Raw genomic sequence first — 23,715 nt, 5'->3', positions numbered from 1 at the left:
AGCTCTACCATCTTCAACACACACTGTCTCCTTGATACGTCAGCTCTACCATCTTCAACACACACTGTCTCCTTGATACGTCAAGGAGGAAAGTCAGTTAAAAAGAAATAGTAAAAGGTTCTCGGAAAGCCCCCCTGAGAAATGCTATTCTCTCCAACTGAGCTTTCTTGCCCGGGACTCGGAAAGCCAGCGGAACTCAGGTATGCGAGGGCGAGGAGGAGGTCGAGCCGGCGCACAGAGGACCGCCCAGCTGCGGGGGAACGGTTTGACGGGGACACAGGGCCGCGAGGAGGCTGCCACGATGCTCCCGTCTTTGCAGGAATCGCTGGATGGGGATGAAAAGGAGCTGGAGAGCAGCGAGGAGGGTGGCTCTGCGGAGGAGCGGAGACTCGAGCCACCACCCAGCAGACACTATTGCCTGTACAGCTACCGCGGAAGCAGGTGCCTGCGTCCTGCCCGCTGCGCCCGCTGCCCCGCCGCCCAGCCTTGCACCCCGAAGCCCTCACTCGCCATCTCCTCTCCCAGCCAAGGTCTCTGACCCGATGGGCCCTTCTGGCCTCCATCGGTTCTTCATGGCCCGTCTGGACGTTTATGCTCTGCTCTCCCAAGCCCTCTGCCCTCTTTTAGACCCTGTCACCGCAGCCCGACATCTATTCAGCGCAGTCCTCCAGTGTCTGTTCCCTGCCCTCAGTGGCTGTCCCCAGTTGCGTTTATTTCTACGACACACTTTCATCCCCGCCCTCTAGTTTCCTTGATTCTTGCTGCCTTTCTCTCCCCGCGGCTGACTTCCTAGGAGCCCTTCTGGCCCGAAAAAATTGTAAGATGTGTTTTACATTTTTATTTTTTTATTTTTTATTTATTATTATTATTTTTTTTTTTTGTTTTTTCGAGACAGGGTTTCTCTGTGGTTTTGGAGCCGGTCCTGGAACTATCTCTTGTAGACCAGGCTGGTCTCGAACTCACAGAGATCCGCCTGCCTCTGCCTCCCAAGTGCTGGGATTAAAGGCGTGCGCCACCACCGCCCGGCTACATTTTTATTTTTAATTATGTGTCTGTGTGTGGGTATTCGCACATACATGCAGGTGCCCACTGAGGCCAGAGGCATCAGACACACATAGCACTTGAGTTACAGTCGATTGTGAGGTGCCCTAATTGTATATTGAGAACTAAATTTGGATCTATCCCCAAGAACATTGAGCGCTCTTAACCGCTGAGATATCGCTTCGGGCCTTGTTTGTTTTTTTATATTAATTAATTTTTTTTCTTATTAAAAATTATGTGCGTTGGTCTTTTGCTTGGATGTATGTCTGTATGAGGGTGTTTGAGCCTTTGGAACAAGGGTTACAGACAATTGTGAGCTGCCATATGGGTTCGAGGAATCGAATCCAAGTCCTCTGGAAGAGCAGCCAATGCTTTTAACAGCTAAGCCACCTCTCCAGTCCTTTGTTTGTTTATTTATTTATTTATTTATTTATTTTTTTGGTTTTTCGAGACAGGTTTCTCTGTGGTTTTGGAGCCTCCTTAATTTATTTTTAAATAGGAGTTCCTTCAAGCTTTCAGAATATTATAGTCTTTTCTCCACTTATTAAGTACCCTGAAGAATAAGAGGGCTCTTGTCAGCATTTTCTATGGGGTTTCTTTGCCCTTGCAGCATTTTCGTTGATTCCTTGTTTTTACCCGACTTGCAAAGACTGGATACTCTACTTGATTTACAGCCCATAACTGATAGTACTGCTTGTTGGATTGCGTCTTGCAGATTGACACAGCATCGAGGGGATAGTGATGATGGACATTCAAGTGGAACAAATACAGAAACTCCCTCTGGTGATGATTTCAGGTAAAAACAGTTAAGTATAATTCACTCGTGTGCTTTCATGATCTGTGCATATCTGTAGGTATCAATGGATGGCCTGCTCTTACTGAATTTTCTCTGAGTCAACCATCAGCTCCTCTTAGGAATCCCTCCTTGGCTCTTTCACTCAAGGTAGGGGTAGATACAAAGACTGATAACACCCCTGTGGTTAGCCACATAGAATTCTTTTGTGTTTCTTGACTAGATAGAACTCCAGTAAAAATTCAAGATAATATTTCTGTTAAGATGTATATTTAAAAGTCAAGCAGGCCAGAGAAACCCTGTCTCGAAAAACCAAAAAAAAAAAAAAAAAAAATCAAGCAGGAGGGGTGTCTCATGCCTTTGATCCCAGCACTTAGGAGGCAGAGGCAAACAGATCTCTGAGTTTGAGGCCATTCTGATCTAAAGAACAAGTTTCAGAATAGTCAAGACTACACAGAGAAAACAAAACAAAACAAAACAAAGCTGGGTGGCAATGGCACACACGTCTTTAATCCCAGCACTCGGGAGGCAGAGGCAGGTGGATCTCTGTGAGTTTGAGGCCAACCTGGTCTACAAAGCAAGTTCCAGGACAGCCAGTACTCTTATACAGAGAAACCCTGTCTCAAAAAATCAAAACAACAAAACAAAAACACAAATAAATAAAAACAGCAGCCAAACATGGTGGCATTTACCTGTAATTCCAGTACTTGGGAGGTGGAATGCTGGAAGATTAGAAGTTCAGGGTCAGGCTGGGGAGATAGTTCAGTCTATAAAGTGTATAAGGACCCAACTTCAATTCCCAGAATCCAGGTAAAAGCTGAATAGAGTGGTGTACTTGTAATCCCAGCCCAGGGTAGGCAGAGAGAGGAGAATCCCTGGATCTTGTTCACCAGCCAGCCTAGCCTAATCCATAAGCCCCAGGTCCCATGGAGAGACCCTGCCTCAAAAAAGTAAGGTGGACAGCATCTGAGGAACAGGTTAACTTCTACCCTCTATAAGTATGTGCACGTGCACACACAAATGGCCCTATACACATGAATATGCATATTCATGTATACACACAGAAGCAGTTGAAGATCATCCTCAGTTACACTGTGAGTTTGAAGCAGACTGAGCTGCATGAGACTAATCTTTTTTTTTTTTGATTTATTTATTTATACAGTATCCTGCCTATAGGCCAGAAGAGGGCACCAGATCTCATTATAGGTGGTTGTGAGCTGGTTAAAGAGCAGTAAGTGCCGGGCGATGGTGGCGCACGCCTTTAATCCCAGCACTCGGGAGGCAAAGGCAGGCGGATCTCTGTGAGTTCGAGACCAGCCTGGTCTACAGAGCTAGTTCCAGGACAGGCTCCAAAGCCACAGGGAAACCCTGTCTCGAAAAACCAAAAAAAAAAAAAAAAAAAAAAGAGCAGTAAGTGTTCTTAACTGCTGAGCCATCTCTCCAGCCCGAGACTCTAATCTTTAAAAAAAGGAAAAACCATTGGGGTTGGAGAAATGACTCAGTGGTTAAGGGCACTGACTGCTCTTCCAGCACCCAAATGGTGGCTCACAACCCTAGGTACCTCCAGTTTCAGGAAGCTGATGCCCTCTTCTGGCCTCCACAGACACCAGGCACACATTTGGAACACAAACATGCAGACAAAACACCCCTACACATAAAATAATAAAACTGCCAGGTGATGGTGGTGCACACCTTTAATCCCAGCACTTGGGAGGCAGAGGCAGGCGGATCTCTGTGAGTTTGAGACCAGCCTGGTCTACAGAGCTAGTTCCAGGACAGGCTCCAAAGCCACAGAGAAACCCTGTCTCGAAAAACCAAAATAAATAAATAAAATAATAAAACTGAAAAAAAGAAAGGAGGAGGCTAGAGGCATGGCTCAGTGGCTAAGTGCACATACTACTCTTCAGAGGACCTAAGTTCAGTTCCCAGCACCCATGTCAGGTGGCTCACAACCCCCTCTAACTCCAGATCCAGATTATCTGACACTCTCTTCTGGACTCTGAGGACACCCAGTCACATGTGGCATGTACTAATACAGATACAGAGGTATGCAAGCACATTACCTAAACAGAAATAGCAATAAATTTTAAAATTATAAAACATCAACAATAAAATAGGTCCAATGAAAGGGTACAGCAGGTAAAGGCACTCGCTGCCAAGCCTTATAGATGAGTTTAGTTTGATATGCAGAATTCATAAGATGGAAGGAGAAAACTCACATGGATCCTCCTGCTTCTGCCTCTCAGTTTGCTGGGACTAAAGACTTGTGCCACTATGGGAAAGAAAGTCATCTTTAAAGGAAAAGGTTGATTTAGCTCAGTTTCAGAAGTTTCAGTCCATGGTTTCTTGACCACACTGCCTGTGGCAACACAGGAGTTCATGGCAGAAGAGCCTGTTAACTTCATGGCAGTAGGGAGAAAGGGAAAAAGGGAGGGAGGAAGGCAGGCTTCCAGTCAGCTGGCCAAGCACTTCGGTTCTGATACTCCAGTGACTTCCTCCCATCTCCTGAAGGTTCTAATACTTCCAATAGCACCATGGCCTGGGAGCCAAACCTGCCTTTGGGGCCATTCCAAATCCAAACAGTAACACTCACCAACAGGGGTCATCAAGTAGACAGCATTCCTAAGAGAGACCCTAAAATTGTTATGGCAATAGACAGCTGCCATCCCAGCACTTGAGAGCATTCAGCAAGTTTGAGGTTAATCTAGGATATGTAGTTATTAGTTCAAGACCAGCCTGGGCTACATAGAGACCTTGTTGAGAGAGAGACCGAGGCCCTGGCTTTGGTGCATTATATGTGATTTATGGGTGTGCATGTACTGTTGGTAAGAACGTGTGTCTTCCTCTTGTCCAGCCTCTCCTTGGTGGATACTAATCTTCCTTCTGAAGTGGAGCCAGAGCTGCGCAGTTTCATTGCTAAGCGTCTTTCCAAAGGAGCATTCTTTGAAGGGCTGGGTAATGTTGCATCTGTAGAGCTGAGGTAAGTATAAAATATGCTGTCTCCTGTGTTTTTTATTTCTGAGCCAAACATGAGAAGTGTGGAGAAACTTAAAAAGATGTAGACCTGCAGAAAACATCTTTTCTTTCTGTTTTCCAGCACTTCCTCCTCTCCTGCTCCCAGCCAGAATGATGACTCTCACATATAAACATGGCAAACTTAGATTGAGTGAGATTCTGGCACCGCAATGTACTTTAGTCTTGTTTTATATTTAGACAACAGATTCCAGGGCTGGAGATGTAGCCCTGATGTAGAGCACTTACCTAGCATGTATAGCTCTCTGTCCCTTAGTGTCTTTTTTTTTTTTTTTAATAATTTACTTTTATTTAATGTACATGGTGCATTGCCTGCATGTGTGTCTGTGTGAGGGATTGGATCCCCTGGAACTGGAGTTTACAAACGGTTGTAAGCTACCATTTGGGTGCTGGGAATTGAATCTCAGTCCTCTGGAAGAGCAACTAGTGTTCCCAACTGCTGAGCCATCTCTCCAGCCCCCCCCCCCCCCTTAGTGTCATTTTAAAAAGTTAATTGCCAATGTAGAAATTGTATACCTATAGTTTGTAACATACTTTCACAAATGCTGATGTAGTTCTTCTTACAAAGGGAAATAGGGCAGTGATCTTATTTTCCAGTGAACAAGTAAACACAGAGAACCAGAATTGGAAGGCCAAGATCAGGTCACAGGGAAGTCAGGTCACAGGCACCCTGAGCCTGACCCAGCTGTCCTGTCATCACACTCCTTTAGACCGCGCATTTTTTAAACATAGGTCCTCATACCGGTGCTCCAAAGTAAAGCTACTAGAAAAGCCAGGCACATCAGCATAGAACATCCGTGACATGTGAAGGTTTAAAGGATGGAGAACATGCTAATTTTATGTAAACATGAGTATTCTGTGAACAAAGTTGACCTTTGTATGAATTTTTCTTTAAACACTTTTTTTTTTTTTTTGGTTTTTCGAGACAGGGTTTCTCTGTGGCTTTGGAGCCTGTCCTGGAACTAGCTCTGTAGACCAGGCTGGTCTCAAACTCACAGAGATCCGCCTGCCTCTGCCTCCCAAGTGCTGGGATTAAAGGCGTGCGCCACCATCGCCCGGCTCTTTAAACACTTTTTAAATTATTTTATTTTCTGTGTATTGTTGGTGGATCTACCTGCATAAGTGTCTGTGTACAAGGTGTGTGCCTGGTGCCTGCAGAGCCCAGAAGAGGGTGTTGGTTCCTTCCCCTGGAGCTAGATATAATTGTGAGCCACTATGTGCTGGAAATTGAACCTGGGTCTTTTAGAAGAGTAGCCAATGCTTTTTTAACTGCTTAGCCATCTCTCCAGTTCCTAGGTTTTTCGCATAAGACTGAAGAATTCAATGAACCTCTATGAGAGGCTGGTTTGTTAAAGTCTCACCATGTAACCTGACTGGTCTGGGGCTCACCATGTAGACCAGGTTGTTTTTGAACTCACAGAGATCTGCCTGTCTGCCTTGTGGTGCAGGGTTGTAGTGCATCACCACACCCTGTCTCTAAGCTGTTTAATAAACCTCACTGGTGTGCAGTCACGCTCCTCTGCTGAGACGAGGGGAACGAGGCTGGGAATCTCTGCATGAGTGGGATCTCAGAGTGTTACCTATCAAGACCCGGGTTCAGAGCTGTCACAAAGGGAGGAGCATGAATACCAGATATGCCACTTTTCCCTTTTCTTTCTTTTCTAGAATTCCCGGTTACCGGGTTGGTTGTTACTACTGCCTTTTCCAACAGGAAAAACTGCTTCCTGAAATAGCAGCAATGGAACCAGAACTTAACCCTTCTGAGTATGTGGTCTGCTTCTTAGGAGGGTCTGAAAAAGGATTGGAGCTATATCCTTTCTTTGGTATTTGAGAGTATCAGGAGGGAAAACATGGGGGAAGGGACTAGTAGCTATCTCCCTGCTCCCACCTTCCCCACCCTTAAGGGTGTGTCTGAATGCCATTTATGACCATTGCCCAGGCTTGTTTTAATCCAGTTTGTAGTATTTAAGAGACCTTCTCTCTCTCTTTCTCTCTCTCTCTTTTTTTTTTTTTTTTTTGGTTTTTCGAGACAGGGTTTCTCTGTAGCTTTGGTGCCTGTCCTGGAACTAGCTCTTGTAGACCAGGCTGGCCTCGAACTCCCAGAGATCCGCCTGCCTCTGCCTCCCAAGTGCTGGGATTAAAGGCGTGCGCCACCACCGCCCGGCTCTCTCTCTCTTTGAGACAAGCACTCATTTTGTAGTCTTGTAGTCCTGACTGGCATGGAGCTCACTATGTAGGCCATTCTTGTCTCAAATTTAAAGAGATCCACTTGCTTCTGACACTGAGCACTGGAATTAAAAGCTTGTGCCACCATCCCCAGCTGAGACCTTGTATTTTTCTTTCTTTCTTTCTTTTGACACAGGGTTTCTCTGTAGCTTTGGAGCCTGTCCTGGAACTTGTTCTGTAGAACAGGTTGGCCCTGAACTCACAGAGATCTGACTGCCTCTGCCTGGGATTAAAGGTGTGCGCTACCACCGCCTCACTCTTTTCTTTTCATGATTTTATTTACTATGTATACAGTGTTCTGCCTACATCAGAAGAGGGCAGCTGATATCATTATAGATGGTTGTAAGCCACCATGTGGTTGCTGGGAATCGAACTTAGGACCTCTGGAAGAACAGTCTGTGTTCTATACTTCTGAGCCATCTCTCCAGCCCTTTTCTTTTTTTTTTTTTTTTTTTTTTTTTGACATAGGGTTTCTCTGTGTATCCCTGCCTGTCCTGAAACTTGCTCTGTAGACCAGGCTGGCCTTGAACTCAGAGATCTGCTTGCCTTTGACTCTCAAGTGATGGTATTAAAATATTAAAGGCCTGTGCCATCAATGCCCAGCAACCTTGTATTTCTTGCTGAGAGGTAAGATACTGATTGATCATTCTATATCACTTCCTTAAGAACATACTTTCAGGCTTGAATTGGACAAGTATATTCAAGGGCTGAAAAATAACATGAACTGCAAGGTAAGAGGACTGACCGGAGCGCTAAAGACTAAAGTGATGAACATACCAGGACTGCTGTACTTGTCGGGTCACTCGGGAGCTCACCATGTGGGCAGTGGATAAGTGCTGTGGCCACAGGCAGGAAGGTGGCTGTGTCATAGGTGCTGAAGGCTTCGGGATTCTGCTTTTGATGTGTCACATTGATGAAAACATCAATGTTGAGTCTTATTGTGGGAGTCCACCCCTGTCATCTCAGCACTTGGGAGGCAGAGTATGAGGCAAGCCTAGTTTACATAGTGAGTTCCAAGCCAGCCAAAGCTACATAGTGGACCCTTTCAGAAGGAAAACAGGGAACTGAAATAATGGCTCAGTGGTTAAAACACTGTTTACTACTCCAGAGGACCCAGGTTCAATTCCCAGTACCCTCATGGTGGCTCACAACCATCTGTAGCTCTAGTTCCAGGGGATCAGACACCATCCTCTGGCCTCTGCAGTCACTATGCACATGTGATACGCAGACATACATGCCTGCCAAACCCCATACTCCTAAAATAAAATAAATTAAAAAAATCACAGAACTGCCGGGCGTGGTGGAGCACGCCTTTAATCCCAGCACTTGGGAGGCAGAGGCAGGCGGATCTCTGTGAGTTCGAGACCAGCCCGGTCTACAAGAGCTAGTTCCAGGACAGGCTCCAAAACCACAGAGAAACCCTGTCTCGAAAAAAAAAAAAAAAAAAAATCACAGAACACTGTATACTAAATAAATAAATAAACTTTATTTAAAAAAGGGGGGGGGCTGGAGAGATGGCTCAGTGGTTAAGAGCACTGACTGCTCTTCCAGAGGTGCTGAGTTCAATTCCCAGCAACCACATGATGGCTCACAACCATCCATAATGAGATCTGGTGCCCTCTTCTGGCCTGCAGGCATACATGTAGACAGAACACTGTATACTAAATAAATAAATAAACTTTATTTAAAAAAAAAATAAATAAAAAATCAAGCACAGCTGATGAGGTGGTTCAAAGGTAGATGTGCCTGCCACCAAGTCTGACTATCTGAGTTTGATACCCAGGACTCACACTGAGGAAAAAGAACTGACTTACATGTATTGTTCTCTGACCTCCACATATGTATGGCACATGCATACACATACACACAGAAATGTAAAAACAAAGACAAATCTGTGCAAAGTTCAGTGGCGGTTAATAGCACCTGGTGGGGAAGAAGAGGCCTTGTCTTTCATTTCTAGGCACATGGTTCTGTATTTTGGTTAGCTGCTTATGGCATCAGAGGTATGCTCCTCCGCACTCTACAGATAGAAAGTTTTAAAAACATTCCATTTTTACTAGTCTTTCATGAATTAGACATGTCTATATCGACTCATTTATCCAAACCTGTCAGAATTGCTTTCAGGCCAGGCAGTGGTGGCGCATGCCTTTAATCCCAGCACTTGGGAGGCAGAGAAAGGTGGATCTCTGTGAGTTCGAGGCCAGTCTACAAATGCTAGTTCCAGAACAGGTTCCAAAGCTACAGAGAACCCCTGTCTCAAAAAAACAAAAAACAAACAAACAAACAAAAAAACAAAACTGTGCCTTCAGGAAGTTTAAGGCTAGCCACAGCAACAGACTTTGACACTCATCAAATTTCTGTGATTCTGTCTGAATAAAACTATACCCTAGGGACAGCAGCTATTAGTGAAGACTCTCATGATACGTAGGAATAGTTCTGTAGTTCAAAAGCTGCTGTAAGAGGAGAGGAAAGGACAGCAGAGCTGTGAGCCAGGGATTTGAAATTGAGGTCCTGGACTCTCCCAGGTAGGAGCTCTTCCTGTGTGACAATTGTCCCCAGAGAACAGCAGTCTAGAGTATCAAATGTGCTCATGGGGCCACGTCTGTACTTCAATAGTTTCTTATACCCCTCCTTATTCACACTGTGAGTATGAACAAATTGTCTACACTAATTAGTTCAAGCAAAGTCAAGATGGAGAAATGGCCGGGTGGTGGTGGCACACACCTTTAATCCCAGCACTTGGGAGGCAGAGGCAGGCGGATCTCTGTGAGTTCGAGGCCAGCCTGGTCTACAAGAGCTACTTCCAGGACAGGCTCCAAAGCTACAGAGAAACCCTGTCTCAAAACAAAACAAAACAAAAAGATGGAGAAATGGGATATTTAGGGCAGTGGTTCTCAACTCGTGGGTCATGACCCACTTAACAAACCTGTGTCCAAAAATATTTACATTATGATTCATAGCGGTAGCAAAATTACAGTTATGAAGTAACAGCAAAAATAATTTCATGGTTGGGGTGACCACAACATGAGGAACTGTATTAAAGGGTGACAGTGTTGGGAAGGTTGAGAACCACTGTCATAAAGCATCTCTCCAGTGAGGATGGCATGCAGTAAAGAGTCACCTAGAACCCTGTTCTTCAGTCAGATCATCCAGAAAAAACATGTCATAATTCCTTTTTTTGAGCTAGGGTCTTGTTCTGTAGTGTGTCTCACAAACTCACTTTGTAGTCTAGGGCAGCTATGAACCTGAGATACTCCTGTCTCAGTCTTCCAAGTGTCGAAGCTGCAGGTCTGCACCAAGGTGCTTGTTCCCAATTTATTTCATTGTGTAGGTTTGTGGGGGGAAAAAAGGAATGGACAGGCAGTGGTGGTGCACACCTTTAATCCCTGCACTGAGTAGACAGATAGGAGGATCTTTTGATTTCCAGGCCAAAAAAGGCTACCCTCACTGTTTTTGTCTTGAAAAACCAAAATCAAAAAACAAAAAACAACAAGAAAATACCACAGGAAAGAATGGCCAGGGGCTGGAGAGATGGTTCAGTGGTTAAGAGCGCTGGCTGCTCTTCCAGAGGTCCTGAGTTCAATTCCCAGCAACCACATGGCAGCTCACCCTGTCTGTAACTCAAAACCATCTGTAATGAGATCTGGCGCCCTCTTCTGGCGTGTGGGCATACATGGAGGCAGAATGTTGTATACATAATAAAGAAATCTAAAAAATTAAAAAAAAAAAAAAAAGAATGGCCGGCTTGTCAGCACATACCTATAATCTAAGTTCAAGGCTGGCCTGTATTACATGGCTGCACCATATCTCAAAAACAAACAAACGGAAAAGGTACCTATCCTAGCTCTTGTTGTCCAGCCATTAGGAGGGCCAGAGTGCAGCTCTCAGCCCAAAGTCCTGCTACTCATCACCGCCTGTAACTCCAGTTCCGGAGGATGCAACGCCCTTTCTGGACTCTGGAGGCTTCCACAAGAACACACATATACACATACAAACAAAAATAGAATTTAAAAATTGTACTGAAGAAAGCTACGAAGGTGGCTTTGAGGATCTGAGTTTGGACCCCCAGTGCCCACAGAAAAATCTGAGTGTGGTGACATGCCTCTGTAACCCCAGTGCTGAAGTGGTGTGGGACAGGCAGATCCTTGTACCTCATTAGCCAGCCATCCCAGCCAAATCAGTGAGCTCCAGGTTCAGTGAAAGACCCTGGCTCAAGAAAAGAAGTTGGAGAAGTTAGAGAGATGGTACCTGCCAAGACTGCTGACCTGAGTTTATCTCCAGCACCCAAGGGTTGAAGGCTAGAGCTGACTTCTACAAGTTGTTCTCTGATCTAAACAGACACTGTGGCACACTTGTGTCCACTACCATCAGCCCACCTCCAAAAATGTAGTTGAAAATATTAAGGTGGCAAGCAATTGAGGAAGACACCTGATGTCAACTCTGAGCGTTCACAGGCACGTAAATACATATATCATGTATACAGAGAAAGAGTATATAGAGCCGGGTGATGGTGGCTCACGCCTTTAATTCCAACACTCGGGAGGCAGAGGCAGGTGGATCTCTAAGAGCTAGTCCCAGAATAGCTAGGATTGTTACACAGAGAAACCCTGTCTCCAAAAAACAAAAACAAACAAACAAAAAAAGAGTATATTGAAGACAAAAGTCCACTAAGCTAAAGATTTTTATGCTATTAAAGCAAACAACATTCTCTCTCAACCTAGGAAAGCAGCCTGGGATGTGATGTCAGGTCCTACCTGAACAGCTGGTATGAGGATGTGGTGTGTCCAATCCAGAGGGTGGTTCTTCTCTTTCAGGAAAAGCTGACCTTTCTGCTGCATGCTGTGAGTATTGCACACCAAAGGCCATCCCGGTCAGAATCTCCTCAGCAGACCTGGATCATTTAGAAACATACTCATTTTCTCTAAACATAACTTTTCCCTGCCTGAATATTTCTTTAGATAATGCTTGCTGTTTAGACCACATCTTACTGGCTCCCATCTAGAAAGTTTTATTACTAGGGTGGGGTTGAATGTCAACTGGATCTCTCCATTAAAAACTGCTTTCACACGAGGTGTGCCGGTGCATGTCTATTCTCCCAGCACTGGGGAAGGAGGTTAAGGTCAGTCTCAGCTACACAGAGAGTTTGACATACAGCTGATTTATGGGAGACCCTGTCCTGTTAAAAATGTCAGCTGGGCCTTCACATTTAAAAAAAAAAAAGTAATAATCTTTTCTTCTTAGCCACTTTTTGAAAAATAGGGCATCACCAGGCAGTGGTGGCACACACCTTTAATCCCAGCACTTGGGAGGCAGAGGCAGACGGATCTCTAAATTCAAGAGCAGCCAAGGATATGCAGGAAAACACTCTCTCAAAAACAAAACAAACAAACAAAAAAACCCAAAAATTAAAAAGCAAAAAAAGATAGGGCTTAACTGTTCAGCCCAGGATGGCTTAACTTTTTTTTTAGAAAAGACTTAAATGATTTTGTGTGTGTGTGTGTGTGTGTGTGTGTGTGTGTGTGTGTGTGTGTGTGGAGACAGAGGACAACTTTTGTGAGCTCTCATCTTCAGCCTTGTTTCTGTGTGGTATACTAGCAGGCTGGCCCTCGAGCTTTCTGCTGATCATCTCGTACCTGCCTCCCATGTCACCGTGAGAGCGCTGGGACGTGCATGCCCCAGATCCGGCTCTCGTGGGTTCTGAGGGTTGCACTCAGGCCGTCTGGCTGCAACAGCTAGCACTTTTACTCAGCTGAGTCACTTCCGGCTCTGACTCCAACTCTTCAATCTTACCTGCCTCAGCTTCTTGAGATTATGGACCTGCCCATAATCTGTCTGAAATAATTACTGTTTGAAATACTGGGAAACAGGTGCCATTTTCAGGATATCTGAAAATGAAAGCAAGATGCAAAGTAATTTTAACTATACGAAAGTGTTTGGGGGGCTGGAGAGATGGCTCAGCAGTTAAGAGCACTGACTGCTCTTCCAGAGGTCCTGAGTTCAATTCCCACAACCACCTATAATGAGATCTGGTGCTCTACAGGCAGGATACTGTATAAATAAATAAATAAATCTTTAAAAAAAAAAAAAAGAAAGTGTTTGGGCCCTGCACAAGCCTGATGACCTGCATTCAATCCCCAGATTCCACAAGATGGCAAGAGAGAACCAAATCCCAGAACTGTCCTGAGTTCCACATGCACTCCTTGACACTTTTATACACACAAACACATGTGTACACACACACACACACACGATAAATAGATAGATTTCGGGGCCAGTGTAATAGCTAAGAGCATTTGCTGCCAATCCTGACAACCTGAGTTTAATCCCTGGAACCTTCAGGAGAGTGCTTATACCTGCAAATTGACCTCTGACTTCCACATAAGTGCCATGGCATGCGTAAAGCCCCCATTGAGATAAATAAGTGAGTAAATAAATGCTGGAAAATGTTAAAGTGGTAACACATGTGATTTTAAAGACGCCATGAAGAAGTCACGCCATGCAGCAAGGCTCACATCGGAGGCACATAGGAGATGTATTGAAAGAGGAGAGAAGGGGGCAGAGGAGGGAGAGGGGGCAGAGACAAGTCCCCTGGGGATGAGTGGTAGAAAAGAGAGAGAGGGAGGGAGAGACACGGGAGGTGGGCAGGCCCACCTTTTAAAAGGGAACATAGTGAATGTGCTTGGGAGGTGCTCTTAGTGGCTGCAGGTGAGGACTGTCCTGTCAGAATCCCAAGGGCAGGCCAGTGCAGATGCCTGAATACTAACATCTAACACGAGAGAAACTGAGGTTGGAGGATCAGGAGGTGCAGGCTAGCTATGCTGCAAAGCAAGACTATCTTAAAATAAACCATACTAATAAATAAAAATTAAAACAAACAAAAACAAGCCAGGCTGTGGTGTTGCATGCCTCTAATTCCAGCACTTGGGGGTATCTCCGTGAGTTGGAGGCCAGCCTGGTCTATAGAGTAAGTTCCAGGACAGTTCCAGTGCTACACAGAGAAACGCTGTTTCTCAAAGTCAAATCAGACAAAGAAATAAGTCAAACATTACTGAGCAGGGCTTTAGCTTAGAGCACTTGTTTAGGGTGTATGAGGTCCTGGGCTTAATCTGTAGCAGGGGAAAACCTTTCCTTCAGATGTTTCCAGCAGCCGCTGAGCACAAGGTGTGGTGGGCAGTGTTCATTAATAACCATGGCAGACGATGCATTTGGATGGAGTGATGGGTCAGTGAGGAACAGAGGACGCATGTATCAAACTGGCTCCCTCTCCCTCTCTCTCACAGGCTCTAAGTTATACTCCTGTTGAGCTTAAAGAATCAGATGAAAAAACAAAGAGAGACATTAACAGGTAAAGAACATAATTTCTGAAGAAATCCTGCCCCCCTCCAAGCCAAACGGCTACATTTTTACCTCCCACCCCTAGTATAGAATGCATTTGTTTTCTCCTGTTCTGCAATGCTGTTGATGGAAAAGGACTTGTATATATGACAGGTTTCTGAGTGTGGCCAGTCTCCAAGGACTTATTCATGAAGGCACCATGACCTCTTTGTGCATGGCCATGACAGAGGAGCAGCATAAGTCTGTGGTCATCGACTGTAGTGGGCCCGAGCCTCAGCTCTACAATGCAGGTGAGTCAGAAACCTAGAGGCAGTGCTTGTGGGACTCCTGCACTGAAAACACGTGACACAGACATGTCCTTGTGCTGAACTAAGCTTGCTGAAACTTTAATGATCCTAGAGACATGGGATTCAATTCGTGCCTGTAGTCCACTCTGCAAATTAAAAAGTTCACGTGTGTACATGTGTGTATATTAGAAAACTCATATCTGTGTACACAGGAGCAAATCCAAAAATGCTCAGAAAGTCATATTTACATTTTTTTACTTTGAGATAGGTTCTCACTGTATAGTCCAGGTTGGCCTTGAGCTGACAATCCCCCTGCCTGGCTCTCCTAGGATTACAGGTGTGCTTTATATAGACTTTTTTTTGTTTGTTTGGTTGACTGCTTTTGAGAAAGGGTCTCATGTAGGCTATACGGGCCTTAAACTTCTAAACCTTCCACCTCCACCTCTCAAGTGCTGAGATTATAGAAGTGCATTACCCTCCCTAGTCTGCAGACATTTTCTTGTTTTTGGATTTTTTTTTTCCAAGACAGTTTCTCTGTGTAGTCCTGACCTGGGACTCACTACGTAGACCAGGCTGGCCTTGAACTCAGAGATCTACCTGCCTCTGCCTCCTCAGTGCTGGGATTAAAGCCATGCACCACCACTGCCTGGTATTAAAGGCATTTTCTTAAAATCTTTTTGTTTTTTTGTTTTGTTTTGTTTTTTTGAGACAGGGTTTCTCCATGTAACAACAGCTCTGGTTGTTCTGGAACTTGTTTTGTAGAGTAGACTGACCCCAACTCAGAAATGCATCTGCCTCTGCCTCCCAAGTGCTGGGATTAAAGCCATGTGCCATCACACCTGGCCAAGAAAATCTTTTGAGTATGTCTGTGTGAGTCCAGGTACATGTGTGCCCCAGCACACATATGGGAGTCACAGGACAACACTGGGTGTCAGGCTTCACCAAAGGGGGTAGTTCTTTTTTCCTTTCTTTGTGTGTGTGTGGTTTTTGTTTTGTTTTGCTTGCTTTTGTTTTTTGTTTTTGAGACAGGTTTCCCTGTAGCTTTGGAGCCTGTCCTGGAATTCACTTTGTAGACAGGGCTAGCTGGTCTCGAACTCAGAGATCCGCCTGCCTTTACCTGCTGAGTGCAGGGATTAAAGGTGTGTACCACCACCGCCTGACAGGAGGTAGTTATTTGTTGGCTCCTCTATCTGTCAGTCTAGCTGACCCTCAAGGGTTTAGGAGTTTTCCTGTCTCCATCTCAACATAGGAACAATGGGACTTCAGATACACCCTTCAGCATCTGGCTTCACGTGGGTGCTGAGACGGTCTCAGGGCCTCGTGCTTGCATGGCCAAATGCTTTATCCACCAAGCCACCTCCCCATCCCTGAAGACATTTAAAAACATTTATTTTCTCTGTGAGTTCGAGACCAGCCTGGTCTACAAGAGCTAGTTCCAGGACAGGCTCCAAAACCACAGAGAAACCCTGTCTCGAAAAACCAAAAAAAAAAAAAAAAAAAAACCCATTTATTTATTTTTTTTTTCAAGACAGGGTTTCACTGTATAGCCCCAGCTGTGTTAGAACTTGCTCTGTAGACCATGCTTGCCTCAAATTCATAGAGATCCACCTGCCTCTGCCTCCTGAGTGCTGGTATTAAAATTGTGTGCCAACACACCTGGCTTCTAAAGGCATTTTTTGATATAACAAATTGGAAGCAACTTAAATGTTTAACAAGAAGAAATCAGTAAATTGCTAATTCACAGATTGGAATTTAGAGTGGCTAAAATCAAACTAGAGATACATGTTAATGTCTCTGAATCATACTGTTCAGTGAAACAGCCACTAAGAAAAACACACAGAGTCAACATATAGAAAGCAATACATATACAAGGTAAAGGTGGCTAGCCAAAGCTTCAAGTATATATTAGGAATGAGAGTTCTTTCCGGTGGGAATAGAGCGAAGAGTGATGATGGGCTTCGGCTGCTTGGGTATTTCCTACCATGTGGTACGCATAACTATTTTTAAGTCACAAGAGAAGTTTTAAGTAATTATAAATGGTCTTTATAAAGAAATTCATGTGCCAGGCAATGGTGGTTCATGCCTTTAATCCCAGAACTGAGGAGACAGAGGCAGGTGGATCTGTGTGAGTTCAAGACCAGCCTGGTCTACAAAATGAATTCCAGGACAGACAAGGCTGTTACATAGAGAAACATTGCCTCAAAAATAAATAAATAAGCCGGGCGGTGGTGGCGCACGCCTTTAATCCCAGCACTCGGGAGGCAGAGGCTGGCGGATCTCTGTGAGTTCGAGACCAGCCTGGTCTACAAGAACTAGTTCCAGGACAGGCTCCAAAACCACAGAGAAACCCTGTCTCAAAAAACCAAAAATAAATAAATAAATAAATAGGAAGAAGAAAAGAAAAAAGAAGCCGGGCGGTGGTGGTGCACGCCTTTAATCCCAGCACTTGGGAGGCAGAGGCAGGCGGATCTCTGTGAGTTCGAGACCAGCCTGGTCTACAAAGGGAGTTCCAGGACAGGCTCCAAAGCTACAGAGAAACCCTGTCTCGAAAAACCAAAAAAAAAAAAGAAAAAGAAAAGAAAAGAAAAAAGAGAGGAGTTTATTTGCTAGAACTGTGGTTAATAGCAGTGCTGCTCTTTTCAGAGAAGGTGTTGGGTTCCCAGCACCCATGTCGGGGGACCCAACACTTTAGGTCTCCTAGGGCACCTGTATTCATATGCACACACACACACACACACACACACACACACAATTAAAATAATAAAAGTAAAATCTTTAAAACTGACATACATGTGCTTTGTGTTATTTAATTTTATTTCCTGTTGTTTAGGAAGCAACCGTTTTTGTGAGGACTGGATGCAGGCTTTCCTACATGGTGCTGAAGCGGGGAACCCTTTCCTTTTCAGACAAGTCCTGGAGAACTTTAAGCTAAAGGTAATGAACTGGCTGTGTGCCAGGGGCCATGCACAGTGTTTGCTTCTGCATCTGGTTACTGCAGGAGGCAGCAGTGGTGCTTGGCTTCCCAGTCACGATGCTTTTTTTTGGTTCTGCATCTGATTACTGCACGAGGCCTCAGCAGTGCTTGGCTTCACAGTCACAATGCTCTTTAGATGGGGCATCCTCAGAACTCGCCTCAGAAGGCACTGCTGTCCAGCAGCATTGTGTGCATGCAATTTCATTTCCAATACTTTGTGGTGAATTGCTTGCTTATAGTTAGGGGACATCAAGCTGATAATTTGTGATGCATATACATGGCAATACACAGAAACAAATGATTTTAAATTCTGGTCAGTGAGTACTATCACCTCAGGAGATTTTTAAAGTTTTAATTTTTTTTTTTTGTTTTGTTTTTGTTTTTGTTTTTCAAGACAGGGTTTCTCTGTGTCACAGTCCTGGCTGTCCTCGACCTCATTCCTTAAACCAGGCTGGCCTTGAACTCACAGAGATCACCTGCCTCAGCTCTCAAGTGCTGGGATTAAAGGCATGTGCCACCACAGCTTGACAGAAGACTTTTAAAAAAGTCTTTTTAAATGTGTGATTCTGTTACACTAAAGGCAGAGGATACTGGCAATAGGAATAATGGGTGTTCTTATAAAAAGCTCAACATTAGCTGGGTGTGGTGGGGCACACCTTTAATCCCAGCATTGAGAGGGAGAGGCACGTAGACCTGTAAGTTTGAGGCCAGCCTAGTCTACAAAGTGAGTTTCAGGACAGCCAGGGCTACATAGTGAGACCTTGTCTCAAAAAAACGAAACGAAACAAAACAAATGGCACCACGGTTGACATACCCTGAGTGTTCACCTTGAGAGCAGGCATTCTTCAAGGCTCATCATGACCTCACTAAACAGATTTAACTGGGTCATCTTTTCCTAGGCCATACAAGACACAAACAATTTGAAGAGATTTATCCGACAGGCAGAGATGAATCACTATGCTTTGTTTAAATGTTACATGTTCCTTAAGAACTGCGGCAGTGGAGATATTCTTTTGAAGATTGTTAAAGTGGAGCATGAAGAAATGCCCGAAGCCAAAAGTGTGGTGGCAGTCCTTGAGGAGTTCATGAGGGAAGCACTTGACTGAGGCGTGAGCGCGACACGGGTTAGGCTGCCTGTGTGGAACTGTAGTTGTCATTGTTCACAGGATCACACTGCTCCTAAGATGACGGGAAACACGCAGGCTCTTTCTGACTTTTGTACTTTGTTTGTTTAACTTAATTAAACACAGAAATCCGAGATCATCTTCACAGAGTCCTAGGCAGATAATGTGTATTACAATTGTGGAATTTTGCTACCTTGTTAGTCTCATAAATTTTTTTTTTTTTTTTTTTTTTTTTTTTTTTTTGGTTTTTCGAGACAGGGTTTCTCTGTGGTTTTGGAGCCTGTCCTGGAACTAGCTCTTGTAGACCAGGCTGGTCTCTAACTCACAGAGATCCGCCTGCCTCTGCCTCCCGAGTGCTGGGATTAAAGGCGTGCGCCACCATCGCCCGGCTAGTCTCATAAATTTTAAGCTTAAAACATATGCTGCCTAAAAAACTTTGGAGGTGATTTTTGGCTTCTCTGGAGTTTACTGTAGTATTTAGCAGGTTTGCCTCCTACTCCTCAAGACAAAAAAAAAAAGTTCCTCTTTCTCGATAGACCTGTGATCCTGGTGAGATGTGACCACACATGCCTGTAATCCGGCTACTCAGGAGGTGGAGTCAGGTTTCAAGTTCCAGGCCAGTGTGAGCGACAGAGTGAGCTTGTGTCCGGCTTGGACTGTATAGCAGCCATCATACTGGTCTTCCGTTTCCCATGGCTGCCTGACACACACCAATGGTTGGCATGAAGGATGAAGCCACCTTATTACAAGCCAGTATGCAAATAAATCATGAGTGTATAAGAATTTAAAAGTGAGGGGCTGGAGAGATGACTCAGTAGTTAAGAGCACTGGCTGTTCTTCCGGAGGTCCTGAGTTCAATTCCCAGCTACCACATGGTGGCTCACAACCATCTGTAATGAGATCTGGCGTCCTCCTCTGGCGTGCGGGCATACATGGAGGCAGAATGTTGTATACATAATAAATAAATAAATCTTAAAAAAAAAAAAAAAAAAGAATTTAAAAGTGAGCCGGGCAGTGGTGCCACACACATGCCTTTAATCTCAGTACTTGGGAGGCAGAAACAGGTGGATCTCAGTAGTTCGAGGCTAGCCTGGTCTACAAAGTGAGTTCCAGGACAACCAGGACTATTACACAGAGAACCCCTATTTAAAAAAATAAAAATAAAGGAATTTAAAAGTGAGCTGGGTGATGGTGGTATGCCTTTAGTCCTAGCACTTGGGAGGCAGAAGCAGGCAGATCTCTATGTGTTTGAAGTCAGCAAGTTCCAGCATAGCTGGGGATACACAGAAAAACCCTGTCTTAAAAAAAACCAAAACAAAAGTTTAAAAATGAGCTTTATATTATATAATACATACTTTTGGGCTGAGAAGATGGCTCAGAAGGCAAAGACGCCTGCCACCCAATCTGACACTCTATGTTCAATCCTCAGAACCCACACAGTAGGAGAGGATCAACTCTAACAAGTTCCCTCTGACTCCCCCCCCACCCCATGTACATACAATAAATATAATAAATGGGGTACTGTTGCTTTGGAAAAGACCCAGATTTGATTCCCAGCACCTACAACCATCTGTAGCTTCAATTCCAGGGGATTTGATAGCATGCTCTGACTTCCTCAGGCATCAGACACACATGTAATATACAGACCTACATGAAGGTAAAATACTTAGAAACATAAAATAATTAATCTAAAACCAGAAAATAAAAGAAATGGAGGTATTAGCTTCAATATGAAGCATTCTCTCAAATGAAAAGCTATGCAGAAGTGTCTACACCATTCACAGGCAGTTATTGCCAGGAGCCTGTATTTTCTTCCTCCCCCCTTTTTTTAGGTGAAAATGCTGGGGTTTTTTAACAGTATTAAGGAAAAAAATAGTAAACACAGTAAATATCCTTTACAAGCAAATATAAGAATGCAAACTGGAGGGGCTGGAGAGATGGCTCAGTGGTTTAAGAGCATTGCCTGCTCTTCCATAGGTCCTGAGTTCAACTCCTGGCAACCACATGGTGGCTCACAACCATCTGCAATGAGGTCTGGTGCCCTCTTCTGGCCTGCAGACATACACATAGACAGAATATTGTATATATAATAAATAAATACATACATACATACCATAAAACTGTTGGGAAACAAAAAAAAATTAAAAAAAAAAAAAAAAAAAGAATGCAAACTGGAAGCCACATGTGGTGATGCATGCCTTTGAATGCAACACTCCACAAGCCAGAGGAAGTTGGAGCTCTGTGAGTTCAGGGCCAGCCTGATTTACTGATTTACATAGCAAAGTTTCAGGTCAGCTGGGTCTATATAATATAGTGAGACCCTGTCTCAATAAATAAGCAAATAAAGAATATTTAAAGAATTTAAAAATGCAAACAAATTCTCCCTATCACAATTGCTTATTGACCTTAGTTTGGTCCTGTGTCACAGCCTTGGATTGTTTTACTCTGGGCTGGCCATTTCTAAATCCCCATGGATGCCAGCTGCAGCCACACACAGCGTTGTTCTGCATAGTTCTTTAGTAAGTCCATTTGATCATGATTTTGGTTTAGGAAATCAGAAGCCTTGTGTTCTCACTGCCTTCAGGATGCACAGAGGAGCAGAAGCCTGTAAAACCGAGGAACTCTTAACCGCTCGTAAACCCGTTAAGAGCAGAGTTCTAACTTTCAAAGTGATCGACAGTGGCCTTCTGCCTTCTCCTCTCCATAAGTCAGTCTAGGGATATGACTCACCACGCCCTTTCTTTCCTTTAATGAGAAATACAATGTAGGATCTTCAGAAATGCTTTCATATGGCTTTAAAGTTTAATAACTTGGATTATAGGCAGTATAGAAAAGAATCTAAGTAGCGTTTTTATAGCCGTCTGACGACTGGATAGTCAGCAGCTCTGTAGCACTTTTCTGGACTCTTCCTAATGCACTTAGTTGGCCACTTGGACGTCATTTTGTAAAAATGAGCAACAGTAGGACATCAATATCTTGAATCTATAAAACGAAAATCTTCATTTTCAAACTCACAATCAAGAGTCTGACAAATAGCATTTAAGAAATAAATGTAGGGGCTAGGGAAATAGCTCTGTGTAAAGTACTTGCCATGCAAACGTGAGGACTGGAGTTGACCCTCAGAGCCCATATACAAAAGTCAAGTGTGGTAGCATGTGCTTGTAACCCTAGCACTGATGAGGCAGGAGAGTCCTACTGGCCAGCCCAGCTGGAGAGATAATTCCGTGGATAAAGGCCCTTGCCACCAAGTCTGACGGCCTGAGAGCTATCTCCAGAATCCATGTAAAGGTGGAAGGAGAGAGCCGAGTGATGGTGGTGGCGCACGCCTTTAATCCCAGCACTTGGGAGACAGAGGCAGGTAGATCTCTGTGAGTTTGAGGTCGGCCTGGTCTACAGAGCTAGTTCCAGGACAGCCAGGGCTGTTACAGAGAGAAACCCTGTTTGGAGGGATGCGGGGAGGTGGAAGGAGAGAACCCACTCCTGCAAACTGCTCTCTGACCTCTCCACATGCATCCCTCAGAATTCATCAGCTGACAAATAGGAAAACAAAAGGGTAAACGGTGCCTGAGGATTGATATCCCAGGGTTGGCCTCTGGCCTCCATATGTTTGTACATACAAACCTGATGTGGGAGTGATTTCTTTCTAATCTGTTGCCTTTATTGATTAATTAATAAAGAAACTGCCTTGGCCCATTTGATAGGCCAACCCTTAGGTGGGCGGAGTAGACAGAACAGAATGCTGGGAGAAAGAAGCCGAGTCAGTCAGTCACCATGATTCTCTCACTTCAGACAGACGCAGCAGGTTAAGATCGTTCCTGGTAAGCCAGCTCGTGGTGCTACACAGAATATTAGAAATGGGTTAATCAAAGATGTGAAAATTAGCCAATAAGAGGCTAAAACTAATAGACCAGGCAGTGTTTAAAAAAATACAATTTCCGTGTAATTATTTCGGGTATAAAGTTATCTGTGTGGGAGCTGGGTGGCGGGGACGCAGCCCTGCCGCTCCATATTACAACACAAACCTATACATCAAAAATAATAAAAATAAAAGCAAATGCATCAAATCACTTGTGGATATAGGCAAAGTATAACTGTTTATTTGTAGGTACTTCCTTTGCAATGTAGGCTCACTACAATATACAATTGTATATAGTGGTCTTATGTTTAAAAAGAAGACTGTGATAAATTCTGTATCGCTATTAAAGACAAGGAGAAAAATGTCATGGAATTATCTTGTTGGTCCTGAAAAGAAACAGCTCATGGCCAGAAAGCTGTACTGTATCCAAATTTTCATAAGTGGATGTATTAAGTTGTAAAGGTTTAAAAAGTGATGTTCAGACATGGAATAAACTTGTAATTGTGGGCAACACACAGGAAATATATGTTTGCCTTGTATCAAAATTGTAACTAATTTGTAATAATAATAAAACACAGCTTCTAGGGCTGGAGAGATGGCTCAGAGGTTAAGAGTACTGACTTTCCTTCCAGAGGTCCTGAGTTCAATTCCCAGCAACCACATCGTGGCTCACAACCATCTGTAATGAGATCTGGTGCCCTCTTCTGGCATGTAGGCATACATGCAGACAGAACATGGTATACATAATAAATAAATAAATCTTTAAAAAAAAAAAAAAACACAGGGCTGGAGAGATGGCTCAGTGGTTAAGAGCATTGCCTGCTCTTCAAAAGGTCCTGAGTTCAATTCCCAGCAACCACATGGTGGCTCACAACCATCTGTAAAGAGGTCTGGCGCCCTCTTCTGGCCTTCAGGCATACACACAGATAGAATATTGTATACATAAAAAAAAAAAAAAAACCACAGCTTCTAATCAAAGCAGATATTTATGCTTAATTGAACTCAGTTCACACCTTTAATAATTTCCAATAAGTTTATGGGGAAAT

General features: G+C 44.0%; 1 protein-coding gene across 2 annotated transcripts; it reads left to right on the top strand.

Moving 5' to 3' along the window:
- Positions 1 to 275: 275 nt before the first annotated feature.
- C7H17orf75 (chromosome 7 C17orf75 homolog) lies at positions 276 to 23,267 on the top strand. 2 transcript variants are annotated; one of them, XM_057774859.1, is made up of 10 exons: positions 276 to 441; positions 1,757 to 1,837; positions 4,689 to 4,814; positions 6,533 to 6,676; positions 7,767 to 7,824; positions 11,815 to 11,934; positions 14,374 to 14,438; positions 14,582 to 14,718; positions 17,546 to 17,649; positions 18,679 to 23,267. In XM_057774859.1, the coding sequence occupies exons 1-10, from the start codon at positions 302 to 304 to the stop codon at positions 18,793 to 18,795; spliced, it is 1,092 nt and encodes a 363-aa protein (XP_057630842.1). In that variant the 5' UTR covers positions 276 to 301; the 3' UTR covers positions 18,796 to 23,267. The 2 variants fall into 2 exon arrangements, with proteins under 2 accessions (XP_057630842.1, XP_057630841.1); XM_057774858.1 differs by having other exon boundaries at positions 18,589 to 23,267.
- The last annotated feature ends 448 nt before the right edge of the window (positions 23,268 to 23,715 follow it).

Source organism: Chionomys nivalis, chromosome 7 (genome assembly GCF_950005125.1).
Source record: "Chionomys nivalis chromosome 7, mChiNiv1.1, whole genome shotgun sequence".
NCBI classification, from domain to species: Eukaryota; Metazoa; Chordata; class Mammalia; order Rodentia; family Cricetidae; genus Chionomys; species Chionomys nivalis.
The sequence above is the reverse complement of the archived record's forward strand: the minus strand, read 5'-3'. Positions and strand labels throughout refer to the sequence as shown.

Bases quoted from the DNA above. Each gene is read 5' to 3' on its own strand.
- C7H17orf75 (XM_057774858.1), top strand. From the start codon at position 302: ATGCTCCCGTCTTTGCAGGAATCGCTGGATGGGGATGAAAAGGAGCTG. The intron at 14,439-14,581 runs GTAAAGAACATA...TATATATGACAG, and splicing joins ACAAAGAGAGACATTAACAG to GTTTCTGAGTGTGGCCAGTC. The intron at 17,650-18,588 runs GTAATGAACTGG...ATCTTTTCCTAG, and splicing joins TGGAGAACTTTAAGCTAAAG to GCCATACAAGACACAAACAA.